Here is a 13,103-nt window from a genome sequence, read left to right as displayed (position 1 = left end):
GCAAGTTGGGAGGAGGCTGTGATGTCAGGTGTGCTGACGTGTGCAGACCCATTCAGATTAACTGACAGTACGGGTTTAACCTGTGTCACCGTGTCGGTTTATAAGGACTATAAAAAGATTGTGAGCCAGCAACAAACACAGAAAGCAGTTTGAAATACACTCCAAATAATAGAATAGCCAGCACAAGTTCTAGTTAAAGACAATACAACATGCTGAGCCCTTGAAACACAAACTTATGCACACATGCAGCATCACCGAGGACCCTGACATAGACCAGATGGCATCCATAGCCTGGAGGTTTCTGCTCACTCTCTGTGACCTATCAGGATACACCCAGTGATTGTGATGGATGTCGTGTACACAGTGAGCACAAACAGTTATTCATTTCTATTAACCTCTATTTAACTAAGACACCTTGAAGTATTAAACAGAAACCTGGCAAGAGATTTTGTGTTCTAAAATTACAACCAGCAGGAGGGCAGCCAAGGTGTTGTGGTTGCAAACCAGAACTACAACCATCACTAAGGCTGCCAAAACGCAGCCTTAATAAAAAACAAACAAACAAACAAACAAAAAACATACATCATGATCTTGGAAAGATTGTATTGTTCCTCCCACAGATGACCAAGATTGCACGGCTATGAGTAAGTTTCTTGAAATTCTTGTCAAGAAAAAAGGAAAAGGCGAAAATCAACAACTGATGAATCACCTCTGCCAAGATAAGATGCAGTGATTCAACAAAATGTTTACAGGCAAAAGTCAGGTGGCCCACATTCACCTCCCTTTGAAGACAGCAGTCTTTGTTCCTGCAGCTGCTTGCAATGAAACACCAAAAATACGTAGGAGAAAATATAGAATCTCTTTAAAGTTAACAGACTGAAAGCGAGAGTTATTTGCTACAAGCTGACTGCTGTAGGTGCTTTACAACAATCTGACATGGGTCCAGAGTTGTGAGATTGGAGCAGATTAATATGTGATATGATTGTTTAAACAGAAAAACAAACATGCTCACACAGATACAAAAGACCTTACAGGACTTTCCAAACCCATGTCGCACTCACAGGAAAACACATTTTACACAAAACACCAGGTGAAGCACATAAATTCTTACAGCTCCATCAACATATTTTGATATGAAAGGAGAAGTTAAAAAAATGAATGCTGAATGTAAAATGTCACTGTCAGTTTCGTCAAGTATATGTGATCCATATATGACACTTTGGAAAGAGAGTCAAATGTGACACATAAATTAAAAGTAATCCTTTAAATGAAGCTCGGACAATGTAACAGATTAAAGGGGACCTGTTATACTTTTTGCCATTTTCTGTCACATACAAACTGTTACGGTTGTGAATACCCATATTAAACATTTATCAAATACCAAGGTCAGCATATGCACAGGCAATCCCCAGATTCAGACTTATCTAAATGCTCTGCTTGAGGTCATTTTTGCTACTCTTGGCACTGTTTGATGTCAGTGAGAGCAGATGTCCTTAATAAGGTCATCTGGGACATTGAAGCCCCACCCACCAGGGGCAGCCAATCAGAATAAAGAGGTGATATTATGGCTTATTTCAGCCAGTAAAAGATAAACAGAGCTTCTTTTGAACTGTGAGTCATGCTAAGTTACTCTAGTAGAGTCCACGAATAAAATGTGGAACTGGAAACAAGAATAACAGATCACTTTTAAACCTTAGCAATCTGTTTTCTGAAACACTTTTTTCATACTCAAGTAAAAAAAATATGCAGTGAACTAATTAAATTTAGCTTCTTCATCCTGCCATATTGTAAAGACATTTCTGTGGCATGTTAAAAGAACACAGATGTCATTATCAAGTTACTACTCTGGCACATGAAAATGGTCACTTCACTTCAGTAGCTGATCTAGAACGTCTTCTGGTATCACAATTTTTGCATCTGAAAGTTTACATATGTCCCAAACTGACTGAAATATCAATGAGTTTCTCTAAAAAAACTTTGCTAAAAGTAGTAATTTTAGTAATTTGACATTTAAATGACTTAAGGTCATTAATGTTTGCACATTTTTAATACAACTGTATCTGAAGACAAACCAAACCAAGGAGAAACAGCTTCGAGTCTGGTGGAACTTCCTTAGAGATCATTTTCTCACAGATCACTCTGACCTCAAACTCAGTGAAGAAGTATTATTTTATTGTGCATTTAGTACTTACACAATATCATTAGCCTCAAAGCATATTATTGCCTAACTCATTTAGCCAATAATAGGCAACAATGCAGGGTGAATCAACAGTGTTAGCAAAGTAGAGTGAGGCAGATATGTCAATTTGGTCAAAATATGATTTAGGCAATTATGCTATGAGACTAACAATATGGACAAAGGTATTGGGCCATTCTTCTCTTTGAATTCAGGTGTTTTCAGTCCCACTGCCACAGGAAGTGTGGCAGTGGGATAAAATCAAGCACCTAGGCCCGCTGCCTTCCTTTACAAAAATTTGTGAAAGAATGGGTCGATCTAAAGAGCTTACTGAATTCGAACATGGTACTGTAACAGGATGCCACCATTGTTTCACACCTCCTTTGGCATAAACATCAGCACAGAAACTGTGACAGCTGATTAGACACACTGTACTGAATCTTTGTAGAGCCTAAGACATAACCTACGTAAGTGGCCAACGCTGTTGCCAGTATTCATACTTGTCCATGGTGTTAATTACCGTGTGGTCATGTCCCTGGTGTTTTATATGTGCCATAATAGAAACAAATAAACTCCTGGGACTTTTTCCATCCTGGGTCCCCTCTCTTTGTTGTGGGTAGTTTTTTTTTCTTCTTCCTGTAGGCAAACCTATTTATCCCTCAAGTTTTTCCACGTCTTTGTACATTCTCTCAACGTCCACTCCCATAGTTTCAGCAACCTCCCTTCAGGAATTTGCTAACATACAAGTTCTTATATTAAGGCTATGATTGTTATCAAATGTATTATTGAGAGAGCAACAAAATATGGCAGAAAGTAGCCGGAAATACATAGCAAGAATCAACTCCTGAAAAGGCCAGTCAGAATAGTTGCGGGCTGAGTCGACACAACGTGTAGTTACATTTCCAGGTAAGTGTGCATCAGGTTAGATAAGATAAGATATCGACAATACAATGAAATTTTGTTGGAGCAATCCTCCAGGTGCTGACATAATACAAAACTGAAATTAAAATAAATAGGATAAATAAGAATCTGGTATTTACAGTGAAAATGGCAATTAACTGTCTATTTACAAAAAACTCAGTGCAGTAAGCTAAAGTGGCATAGTGGACATGCAAGTGGATGTGAAGGTCGAGCTATAGTCTGTTGGGGTTGCTATTGTCAGTGTTCAGTAGTGTAACAGCTCTATGGTAAAAGCTGTTTTTCAATCTTGAGTTACGGGCATACAGTGTCCTGTAGCATCTCCCAGAAGGCAGGGGGGTAAAGAGGCACTGTCCGGGGAGCTGGGTGCCGGTGATCCTCTCAGCAGTCTTGATAATGCGCTGGAGAGCTTTCCTGTTGTCTACAGTGCAGCCAGAGTACCATACTGAGATACAGTATGTGAGGACGGACTCACATACTGTATGCAAGGATGGACTCGATAGCTGACCTGTAGAAGCTCACCAGCAGCTGTTGTGGGAGTCGCGCTCTCGTCAAGGTTACGGCGTAGTTTACATCATACAGTCTCTGAGGGGTTTGCGGTTACGATAAACCTACGGCGTAGATTTAAAACATTAGTCTAACTCAGGGGTCTCAAACTCCAGGCCTCGAGGGCCGGTGTCCTGCAGGTTTTAGATGTGTCCCTGATGCAACACACCTGAATCAGATGGCTGAATTACCTCCTCAGTATGCAGTCAAGTTCTCCAGAGTCCTGTTAATGACTTCTATATTTGACTCAGGTGTGTTGAAGCAGAGACACATCTAAAACCTGCAGGACACCGGCCATCGAGGCCTGGAGTTTGAGACCCCTGGTCTAAATCAACTGTGAGCCAGGAGCTTCATGGCGTGGGTTTCCATGTTCAAGCAGTGGACAAAGCAAGGTCCATAAAGGTATGGCTGGATGAGTTTGATGTGGAAGAAGCTGACTGGCCCACACAGAGGCCTGACCTCAACTCCACTGAACACCTTCAGGATGAATGGTCAAAAACTCCCACAGAAACACTCCAAAATCTTGTAGAAAGCCTTCGCAGAAGGGTGGAAGCTGGTAAGCTGCAAAGGGGGACCAACTCCATATTAATTCCTTTGAATTTGGAATGGGATGTCAAAAAGCTCCTTTAGGGGTGATATATAGGTGGCCCAATACTTATATAGTCCATACAGTGTGTTAGGTATATTTTAATAATACAGTTTAATCAGATTTAGATTCACCGGTCAGTTTCCATTTGGCTGATACTGTGAGGAGGGCACATAAATTTTGCTTACTCAGTAACTATAACATATTTTGGATTTCCAGCTAAAAACACTGCCAAATTTTTCCTTGCCCCATCCTGCTTAGTTTTGCATGGAAAGGTTGAAAATGATGGAAAACACAGATTACTGAATGGCTGACTCCTGCAGCCTGGTGCACATCCACTGATCAAAGGAAACTGGATTTACAATGAGAGGGAAAACCATATCGTTATTACAGTAAACTGCACAGGGAACAATCATTTCTGATTTCCCCTCAAACTGGACGTGAAATGCAGGATTTCCCCCATAGCACAGCAAACAGTGGGCAGTACAGGATAACCAGGTTAAGGCATTTGCACATGATTCTCACATTTTCCTGGTAATCATTATTCCATTAGTTCCAGATGGGAGGCGACCAGAGCAAATGATGCCTAGAATATGTGCAGCGCTGCCATGCTCTGCTGCTCCTGCCCGACAAATCTATCATCCTCATACTCGACGTGTCGTTCTCTGAGGGCTTTTTTTTTGGGGGGGGGGGGGGGTACCGCAGCAACACGGGGGGGGATCTCAATGAAAGGGAGACGACACTCACCGAGGCATCATCACCTCCCATTCAGCGTACACACAATCGCCTGCGCGCGCGCGCCCACACGCAACCACTCACGCATATTTACAATGCAAATCCTTCATACGCGTCCTTTTGACAGATGAGCAATATCCACACACGCATGATCAATTAAAACATGTTGCATACCCTTTCATCGCAAACCACTTCCATGTATAACTACTGACCCCCCCAAATATGCTGCACACCCAAAATATTTCCCATGCCGCTCATGCTGGATCCAACCTCCAGCCAAGGCAACTTCCGTTTGTAGCAAAAACTACTCGAAATTCAAAGCTCGTCCAGGCTAACTAGCTGGCTCCCAAACAAAGCTCCCATTGTCTGGAACTTGTAGTTTTGCCGTTTTTCTCTTGGCCCTCGCAACTGTGATTAACTCAGGTACGAAAAACTACAAATCCGAAGTCTGCAGAGCCCCGTGAGCATGCGCACTGAAGCCTTAAGGATCGGGAACGTTGTGGAATATTTTCTCCTTAATAATTTTTTGCGTGCAACGGCACATTTGAGGTTATATATGTACTTTGCTGAATGGCTGGAGGTCGAAGTGGACCACAGAGCTGGTGTAAACGGCTCCAGGCGGCACTGAGACTAAGAGCTGAGCCGTAGTAAAGAGGCTGCTCTCTGCATTGACCGAAGTTGGTCGGCTCGGCTGCCTCTCCTCTCGGTGTTTGCCTCGGCTCACTAACGTTTAGTTCGCTCGCCACTTTTAAGCGCTTTTTCAGCGCTGTTCCCCCAAAACTGCTCAGAGAAAACCAAAAGAACACACACGGCTTACCTTTTCGCTGCTCTGGCGTTTCCGCTCAATTCCAGCTCCGTTAAAATAATCCTCCAGACACTGTGGAAACAGCCGTTGGCCGACGGTCGGCTGCCTGTTCACTGAGCGAGACGGTGCCAAGAATTCTCAACCGAAACCACGGCGAAGCTGCGCCCGCACTCTCACTGCGCATGCGTGACCCGACTGGCGCAACCTACTGATAGTAACACACAGGGGGCGGCACACCACTGCTACTGAACCCGTGGAAACACGTAGTAATAAATAGAAGTAGTAATACTACAGAGTATAAGTACTAATCAAAGTTATTTTACTAAAGTATCAGTACAACAACGCATCAGTATAAAAATACAATGATAACCTCAGTCAAGAAAGGTTATTACACTCACCTAAAACTAAATATAAGACATTTTAAGAACATAAATAAAAACTAAAAACTAGATTAAACCATACATAACGCTAAAAGTTTGGCAATACCCCAAACAAGAAGAGTTTGATGCTTCTTGAAAATTTTCAGTATTTAAATTTCTTAAATCGTCACCCCACAAAACAATAATAAATTAAACTAAAAAAAAAAAAAAACTATATAAAGTGAATGAACTAATGAAAATGACTGAACTATAATGATTCTGGGTTTTCAATGCAGAGGTTTTTGATGTTTTGAGCAACAACAACCCTAACCTCGCAGGTGTAGCTCCTAGAATTTAAAGGTGAGGTTCTGCAACAGATGGCACAGCTCCGACCTGTTGCTGTTTCATTTGTTGCGTTTTTGTCCAGTTCATTTATGAGTAAAAACTATTCGTGCAGTTATTTTGAATTTATACATCGATGCATTGTACATCAGCTCTAACGCTACTGATAATGGTGGTGCTCTTTTTCATTCCTTTACAAATCTTATCTTAAGCCATAATAATTCATCCTAACTGATTTGTTTCTCATGTGTTACACAGTTACTCTGAATCTACAAAGTAACAAGTGGCTGAAGTTATATAGTAAATACATGATCCTGAATTGGTGAAGTTATATCGAATAGCAGAAGATTAAATTACTCAAGTAAGAATATCTAAGTATTGTACTGTACTTGAGTAAATGCATTTTGTTTTTACGCACTGGACAGATGGTTTTACTGTTAATAGTACAATAAGTTTTCTGAGTTCCATGCCAAGTTCATAAATAGGCCAATAGCACACCCTTGTGGTTACAAAGCATCATTAGACTTTCCATCTCAAAAATTAATCTAAAAGTTAAAAGTATAACAGCTGCTGTCTAGACTACTGTATCTGTATGTTTAATTAACCCTGTAAGCTGTCGTTGGTGACCACCCCAACCTTAACACTAACCCTAACCTGAACCCTTTGAAACCAGGCTATGTCATTTTTGTTTTCATTAAACTGTTCTCCCAAATACGATAGTTTGTGTTTGTTTGTTTGTTTTGTGCAATACATAAGGCAAAGTCAACTTATAACCTTTAATTATGGTTAGGGTCAGGGTTAGGACTAATCTGACACTTGCTAACCTGAAATGCTGAGAAAATTAAACGGAATTAACAATAAAAAAAGAGTCAAATTTTACCCTCTCCAAAATATAGGGTTAAGGTAGAGTTAGGAGAAGACTTAGACCTCAGAGGGTTAACAGCAACATGCAAAACTAATGTGTGTGTGTGTGTGTGTGTGTGTGTGTGTGTGTGTGTGCGTATGTTTATAATACCTTGTGGGGACAATTTTCCTGACATATACTACGTTGTGGGGACCAATTGCTCCTTGTGGGGACTGGAACCTTGTCCCCACAAGGGGAAACCCTGTTTTTGGGTCAGGGGTCAGAGTTAGGGCTAAGGTATGAATTGAGTTTAGGTTAGGGTTAGGGTTAGGTATGTGATGGTTAGGGTTAGGAAAAGGGTAAAGGTAAGGTTTAGGCTGTAGAAATGAATGGAAGTCAATGGAAATTCCCCACAAAGATAGCAAAACACACTTGTGTGTGTGTGTGTGTGTGTGTGTGTGTGTGTGTGTGTGTGTGTGTGTGTGTGTGTGTGTTTAATATTGTCACTTTTATTTCACATCTTTTTTTAACTACTCTTTGAAAACCCCAGAAAATGTGAGGCAAATAAGTAACAATGACAATTAAAAAAGAGATTAATCAAAGACAATTTTTTGTGTTATTGTTATAAAGTACACAGACATTTTTAATTGAACACACAATCTAACCCTTTTCAACTAATAATCACCAACATATACAAAATCATATACAAAAATAAGGAGAACAAATACACTAGGCACTAACAACCAAGGTTATTGTAGTTAATTAAATTAAATTAAAAACTAAACAGAAATAAAAACAAAAACCAAACTGTAAAAACAGAACTAAAGGAAACAATTCTGTATGGTCACAAAACTATCTGGAACTCTCTCTCACACACACACACACACACACACACACACACACACACACACACACACACACACACACACACACACACACACACACACACACATAAGTGAGACAAGGATTTGGTGCTGTGCTTGTATTGTTATACTGATTCTGAGATTCCTAACAAACACCAGCCACATTTTAAAAATCAAACATTTAAACTGACATCACCCATAAAAAGTGAAACAAGCAAAAATAACACTGGAAACTATAAATAAAGCACAACTGAAACAAAAAACTAAATGAAATAAAAAAAAATATATATAGAAATATGAAACTGTCATTAGAACCACATGCTGTCATTGTTGAAGTGTTTTCAGAAAACTGTCAGTAAGAATTTATAAGCGTTTCATAAAGTTTTCTGCTTAAGATGAAACTGCACAAACTTGTACAACAGCCCTGCATTTTCTTCCACTTTATCTAAATCAGGGTTGTGGAGGTCTGGAGCTTATCCCAGTCATAGGGTGAGAGGTGCAGTACAGGTCACCAGCCGGTCACGGGGATACCACAGAGTGAGACAACCATTCAGTCTCTCACACTCACACCAGTTTAGAATCACCAAATTTACAGAAAGGATTTTGGAGTACCCAGGGAGAACATGCTGGTGGATTCAAACCCAGGACCTTCTTACTGTGAGATGACAGTGCTCACCACCACACCACCATAGCACTTTGTACACTGTGATATAAATTTCACATAGCGCAGTGTAAAGCGGGCTTCATATGAGGATGTGGATTTTCCAGAAACTCAAATATCATATCACTGCATTGACAAGCATTGATAAAAGCTGAGTCTGACATACAGGAAGGTGTTGATAAAAGGATGGTAGAAACTGCCTTGAATGCTTTGGTCAAAGGGAAAGTTTGACCAAAGTTTATCTTAAATGATCTCCTTACCTCTGAAAAGACACTCCATTCAAGACTTTCTATTTCACTAATTGCACACTAGGGGTCAGTATAGCTCAATAATTGATATGCGCGAATATTATTGTCTAAAATGACACATAATTTGATTGTATTTTTTGCATTGCGTTGACATTCTGATGCTATTTTAGATAAAATTAAAGGTCTTCACCTACTGCTTTTTGCATTTTAATAAATAAAATAAATACTGCTATATAATCCATGATTTTATGGCCTGGGTATCAAATACCAGCTGCCACCAGTACGTAAATTCACACACAAAAGCACCATGACAATAAGAAAATGGGGAAAAGGAGGCTAACAGTTGGATGAGTATTTTGTTTAAAAAAATGTTTATTTGGTGCAGTATTTGCAAGTAGAACCTATAAAATATCCCAATGATCGTTTATAGTTGCAATATCCTTCCCTGTCTTCAACTGTATTAATCTCAGGCAAAATCTTATTACATGCTATCATAATATTTTACATTATTGCATTGTAATATGGTTTTTCCAATTAAACAATGGGCACAGTATATTAAAGTAGAATGTTTGCTATTGTACAGCCAACCGTTTCCTAATGATTGTAATAATGCTAATTATTTCGTTATATCAGCTGCCAGAATGATGTAGGTCAGCAGGAGAGCCCTTCCAGACTTCATTTCCCAGAGTGCACCTGCACACCAGCACAGGCCAGTCCCGTTCCAACAGGCTGCGGTGTCCTATACTCTCCGCCCTGCACGGTGAGCTGCACCCTGATCTGCACACAGGCGATGGGATCGCGGGCGTGGACGGGCTACCTGCTGCAGCCATCCCTATGATTAGAAGATCGGTGACAGGAGAAGCGCTCGCTCCGGCGTACTGGAACGGCACTCCGGCATATTTGGATGCAAAGTCAGCCCGCAGACTGACAGCTCGGAGCTCGAAATATTTCGTCTGTTTGGTGGAGGGGAGGGAGAAGCCTGTTTGAAAACGATGGACCTCCAGACAGCTGGCTGAACGCAGACTCCTGGGAGCGCTTTTTAATCTCACGCCAAAATTGGGTTGCGGACCTCGACGGGCCCCTTACTTGGATGTAAACCGTACGCCCATGCGACGATGTCAGTGGATGTTGCTGCCTTCAGTGTCCAGGTTAGGTTACAGTAATTGTTTACGTATTAAAATAAAGCTGCTTGAGGCGAAACACGCGAGCAGCGCCTGGATAGGCTGCACCATTTTACGCACACTATTTATTATTATTGTTATTAATAATAATAAGAATATTAGTGGGATGCGGCGTCAGTCTCTGGATAAAGGAAACATGGACACAGTGGATCTTTTCATCTCGTCCTCAGATAGCCCGTAGAGCTGTAATACTGCAGTGCCTCCATGCAAACCTCCGCTGACAGCATTTTCCACCTTATGTGACGGTTTCCGTCTCCGCTGAAGAAGTGGTGGACATTTGAAGCTCACACCTCCCTTACGCCACTATTGATTTTGTGATCATGCGCGCTCAGAGGGCAGCAGGATAATGATAAACGCTGGCATATCTTTTCTGTCTCCAGTGAAGAAGAGTTTCTTGTCCAAACCACCCCTCGTCACCATCACTAATGTAGCCCAGCAGAGGCGACTGAACCAGGCCGCTGCACAGAGACGGAGGCGTGTTTGTTATGCTCAGACTTGGCTGGATGCTGAATATGGTGCCACTTTCTCAGCTCTGTATTGAATACCCGCCCCCCCGCCGTCGGCTCGTTTCACTATTTCCTCAGCTGTCTTAAAATGGACGAGGCTTTTTTAATAAAAGCTATTCAGGGACGCTGAACCAGCTCTTGAGTGGCCATGCATGTAGGATTTAGCCTGGACCGGCTTGTCAGGATGTAGGGCGAATATCCGCGGATATTCCCAAACACAGAAGAGAAAACAGCCTATATTCGTGGAGATGGCAGGCGGGGGAGGTGCGTCTATGCGGGGCTGGATGAGAAATAATGAGGACCCCCTGCAGAGGATTTCACTCAGCTTCTACACGGACAGCAGTTTGACTAACAGTCCATACAAGAAACATGTGTGGCAACCATAAGAGGTCATTTAGGCAAATAAATCAAAATTACAACAAAATTATGAGGTCAGATTTAGTTTTTGTTAAATATTTAATGGTGACACCAAATTAAGTATGTAAAGGCTGAATTTTATTGGATGAATTTAATACACAGCTTACTCACTGATCAGGATCTCCTCACACAGGAGGCATCTTTCTAACCCTGCTCCTTCATAAATAAGCTCTCCTGAGGCAGCATTTTTTACAAGACAGTTTTGAAAACAATCAGGTTTTTTGGGAGTGGGGGAGGATCCGTTCTGTTTGACCTAATGTATGTTATCCCTGAATAAACTTGCCTTTGGGAATTCATGTTACTTCCACACTTTGTGCCAACAGCACAGCAGCAGCCGGTGACAGGATTTAGGATTTGGCACAGTTTCAACAGCGAGAAGTGATGGGGGCGAGCAGTTGCTGCTCTCTGACCCTCTGATTCCCCTCACCCCTCCTCTGGTGGTCCAGGACACCTCATCTCAGTCAATGGGCCCTGTATTGATTTTGTGCCTGAGTTGTCAGAGGGCAGGCCAACAGTGTCAAACAGCAGTCAGGCTGCCATGAACCCATACGGCAGAGCAAGCAGCACAGCGGCCCCCCTGTCCTGCACCAGCTGTGGGGGCTGTTGCTCACCCCCTCCTCCTTGCCTCATTCCCCCTGGGCCCCCTTCCTCTACTACCTCTTCCTCTTCCATGCCCCCGAATATGACCCCTCCGCCACCAATGTTTCCTGCCCCAGTCGTGCAGGTGGAGAATGGTAGCAGCTGGAACTCCTCCACCATCTCCTCCTCCGGCTCCCCAGACTCCCACCCCGTTCACCGAGGTGGGTCAAACAATCCTTACTGGACGGCAGTGTTTGACTATGAGGCCACAGCTGATGAGGAGTTAACTCTGCGGCGTGGGGACCTTCTTGAGGGTCTCTCCAAGGACTCCAAGGTGTCTGGGGATGAGGGCTGGTGGACAGGTAAAATCCAGGACAAGGTGGGTATCTTTCCAAGCAACTATGTCACAAGGGGAGACACCCCCAATTACCAGCAGCTGACTTCAGGAGGACTGGTGGCAGGTGGGGTGGGTGAATGTCCGTTGGAGATTGACTTTTCAGAACTGCTCCTGGAGGAGGTGATCGGAGCTGGTGGGTTTGGGAAAGTGTACAAAGGAGTGTGGCGGGGAGAAGAAGTAGCCGTTAAGGCTGCCAGGCAGGACCCAGATGAAGATATCAGCGTCACAGCAGAGAGCGTGCGGCAGGAAGCCAGGCTGTTCTGGATGCTCAGGCACCCCAACATTATTGCTCTCCGTGGAGTGTGCCTGAAGGAGCCCAACCTATGCTTGGTGATGGAGTATGCCCGTGGGGGGGCTCTGAACCGGGCCTTGGCTGGAAAGAAGGTCCCCCCGAGAGTTTTGGTGAACTGGGCGGTCCAGATTGCAACGGGGATGGACTATCTGCACAACCAGGCATTCGTACCCATCATCCACAGAGACCTAAAGTCGAGCAATAGTGAGTACTTCAAAGTCTTTTATCTTCTCTCTAATGAAACAAAGCTACTGTAACACATTTTAAGGGTACAGTTGTTGGAGGTTAAGCAAAAAAAAAAATGGCTAGAAGATTTTGAGGTAATGTGTATGAATTGGGGGGGGGGGGGGGGGGCAGAAAAAATGAGCAGAACTCGAAACACTTTCAATTGCAGCGTCATGATGTGAGGGGGAGCTTTTGAAAAAAAAAAAACAATTCAAGCTCACCTCCATGTACCTGAAATCTTCAGAAACCTTCAGGTTTATCACATGGCATTCATCAGCAAGTGGAGTTTGCTCAGTTGTTGTACTATCATCTAGCTGAAGGTGACTGGATGTGTTGACACTGTGCTGAGATATTGTTTGCCGTACTGCAAGGCCTTTCTGTATGCTGGATGTCATTGAACTTATAACTAAGAGGCTCAGTGAG

General features: G+C 42.6%; 2 protein-coding genes across 2 annotated transcripts in view; one reads left to right on the top strand and one right to left on the bottom strand.

Annotated features, from left to right (window-relative positions):
- The window catches only part of sipa1l3 (signal-induced proliferation-associated 1 like 3), an 82,291-nt gene extending 76,383 nt beyond the window's left edge, over window positions 1–5,908 (bottom strand). Inside the window, 1 exon segment of the mRNA XM_030743848.1 lies at window positions 5,779–5,908. The gene's annotated coding sequence lies outside the window, so the exon portion shown is untranslated.
- Window positions 5,909–9,869: 3,961 nt separating this feature from the next.
- The window catches only part of map3k10 (mitogen-activated protein kinase kinase kinase 10), a 53,983-nt gene continuing 50,749 nt past the window's right edge, over window positions 9,870–13,103 (top strand). The window contains exons 1-2 of the mRNA XM_030744422.1: window positions 9,870–11,159; window positions 11,511–12,659. Of these exons, the coding sequence (XP_030600282.1) occupies window positions 11,726–12,659 (934 nt within the window). The 5' untranslated portion in view covers window positions 9,870–11,159; window positions 11,511–11,725. The remainder of the gene's footprint in view (window positions 11,160–11,510; window positions 12,660–13,103) is intronic.

Source organism: Archocentrus centrarchus, chromosome 13, assembly GCF_007364275.1.
Source record: "Archocentrus centrarchus isolate MPI-CPG fArcCen1 chromosome 13, fArcCen1, whole genome shotgun sequence".
Taxonomy (NCBI): domain Eukaryota; kingdom Metazoa; phylum Chordata; class Actinopteri; order Cichliformes; family Cichlidae; genus Archocentrus; species Archocentrus centrarchus.
The sequence above is the reverse complement of the archived record's forward strand: the minus strand, read 5'-3'. Positions and strand labels throughout refer to the sequence as shown.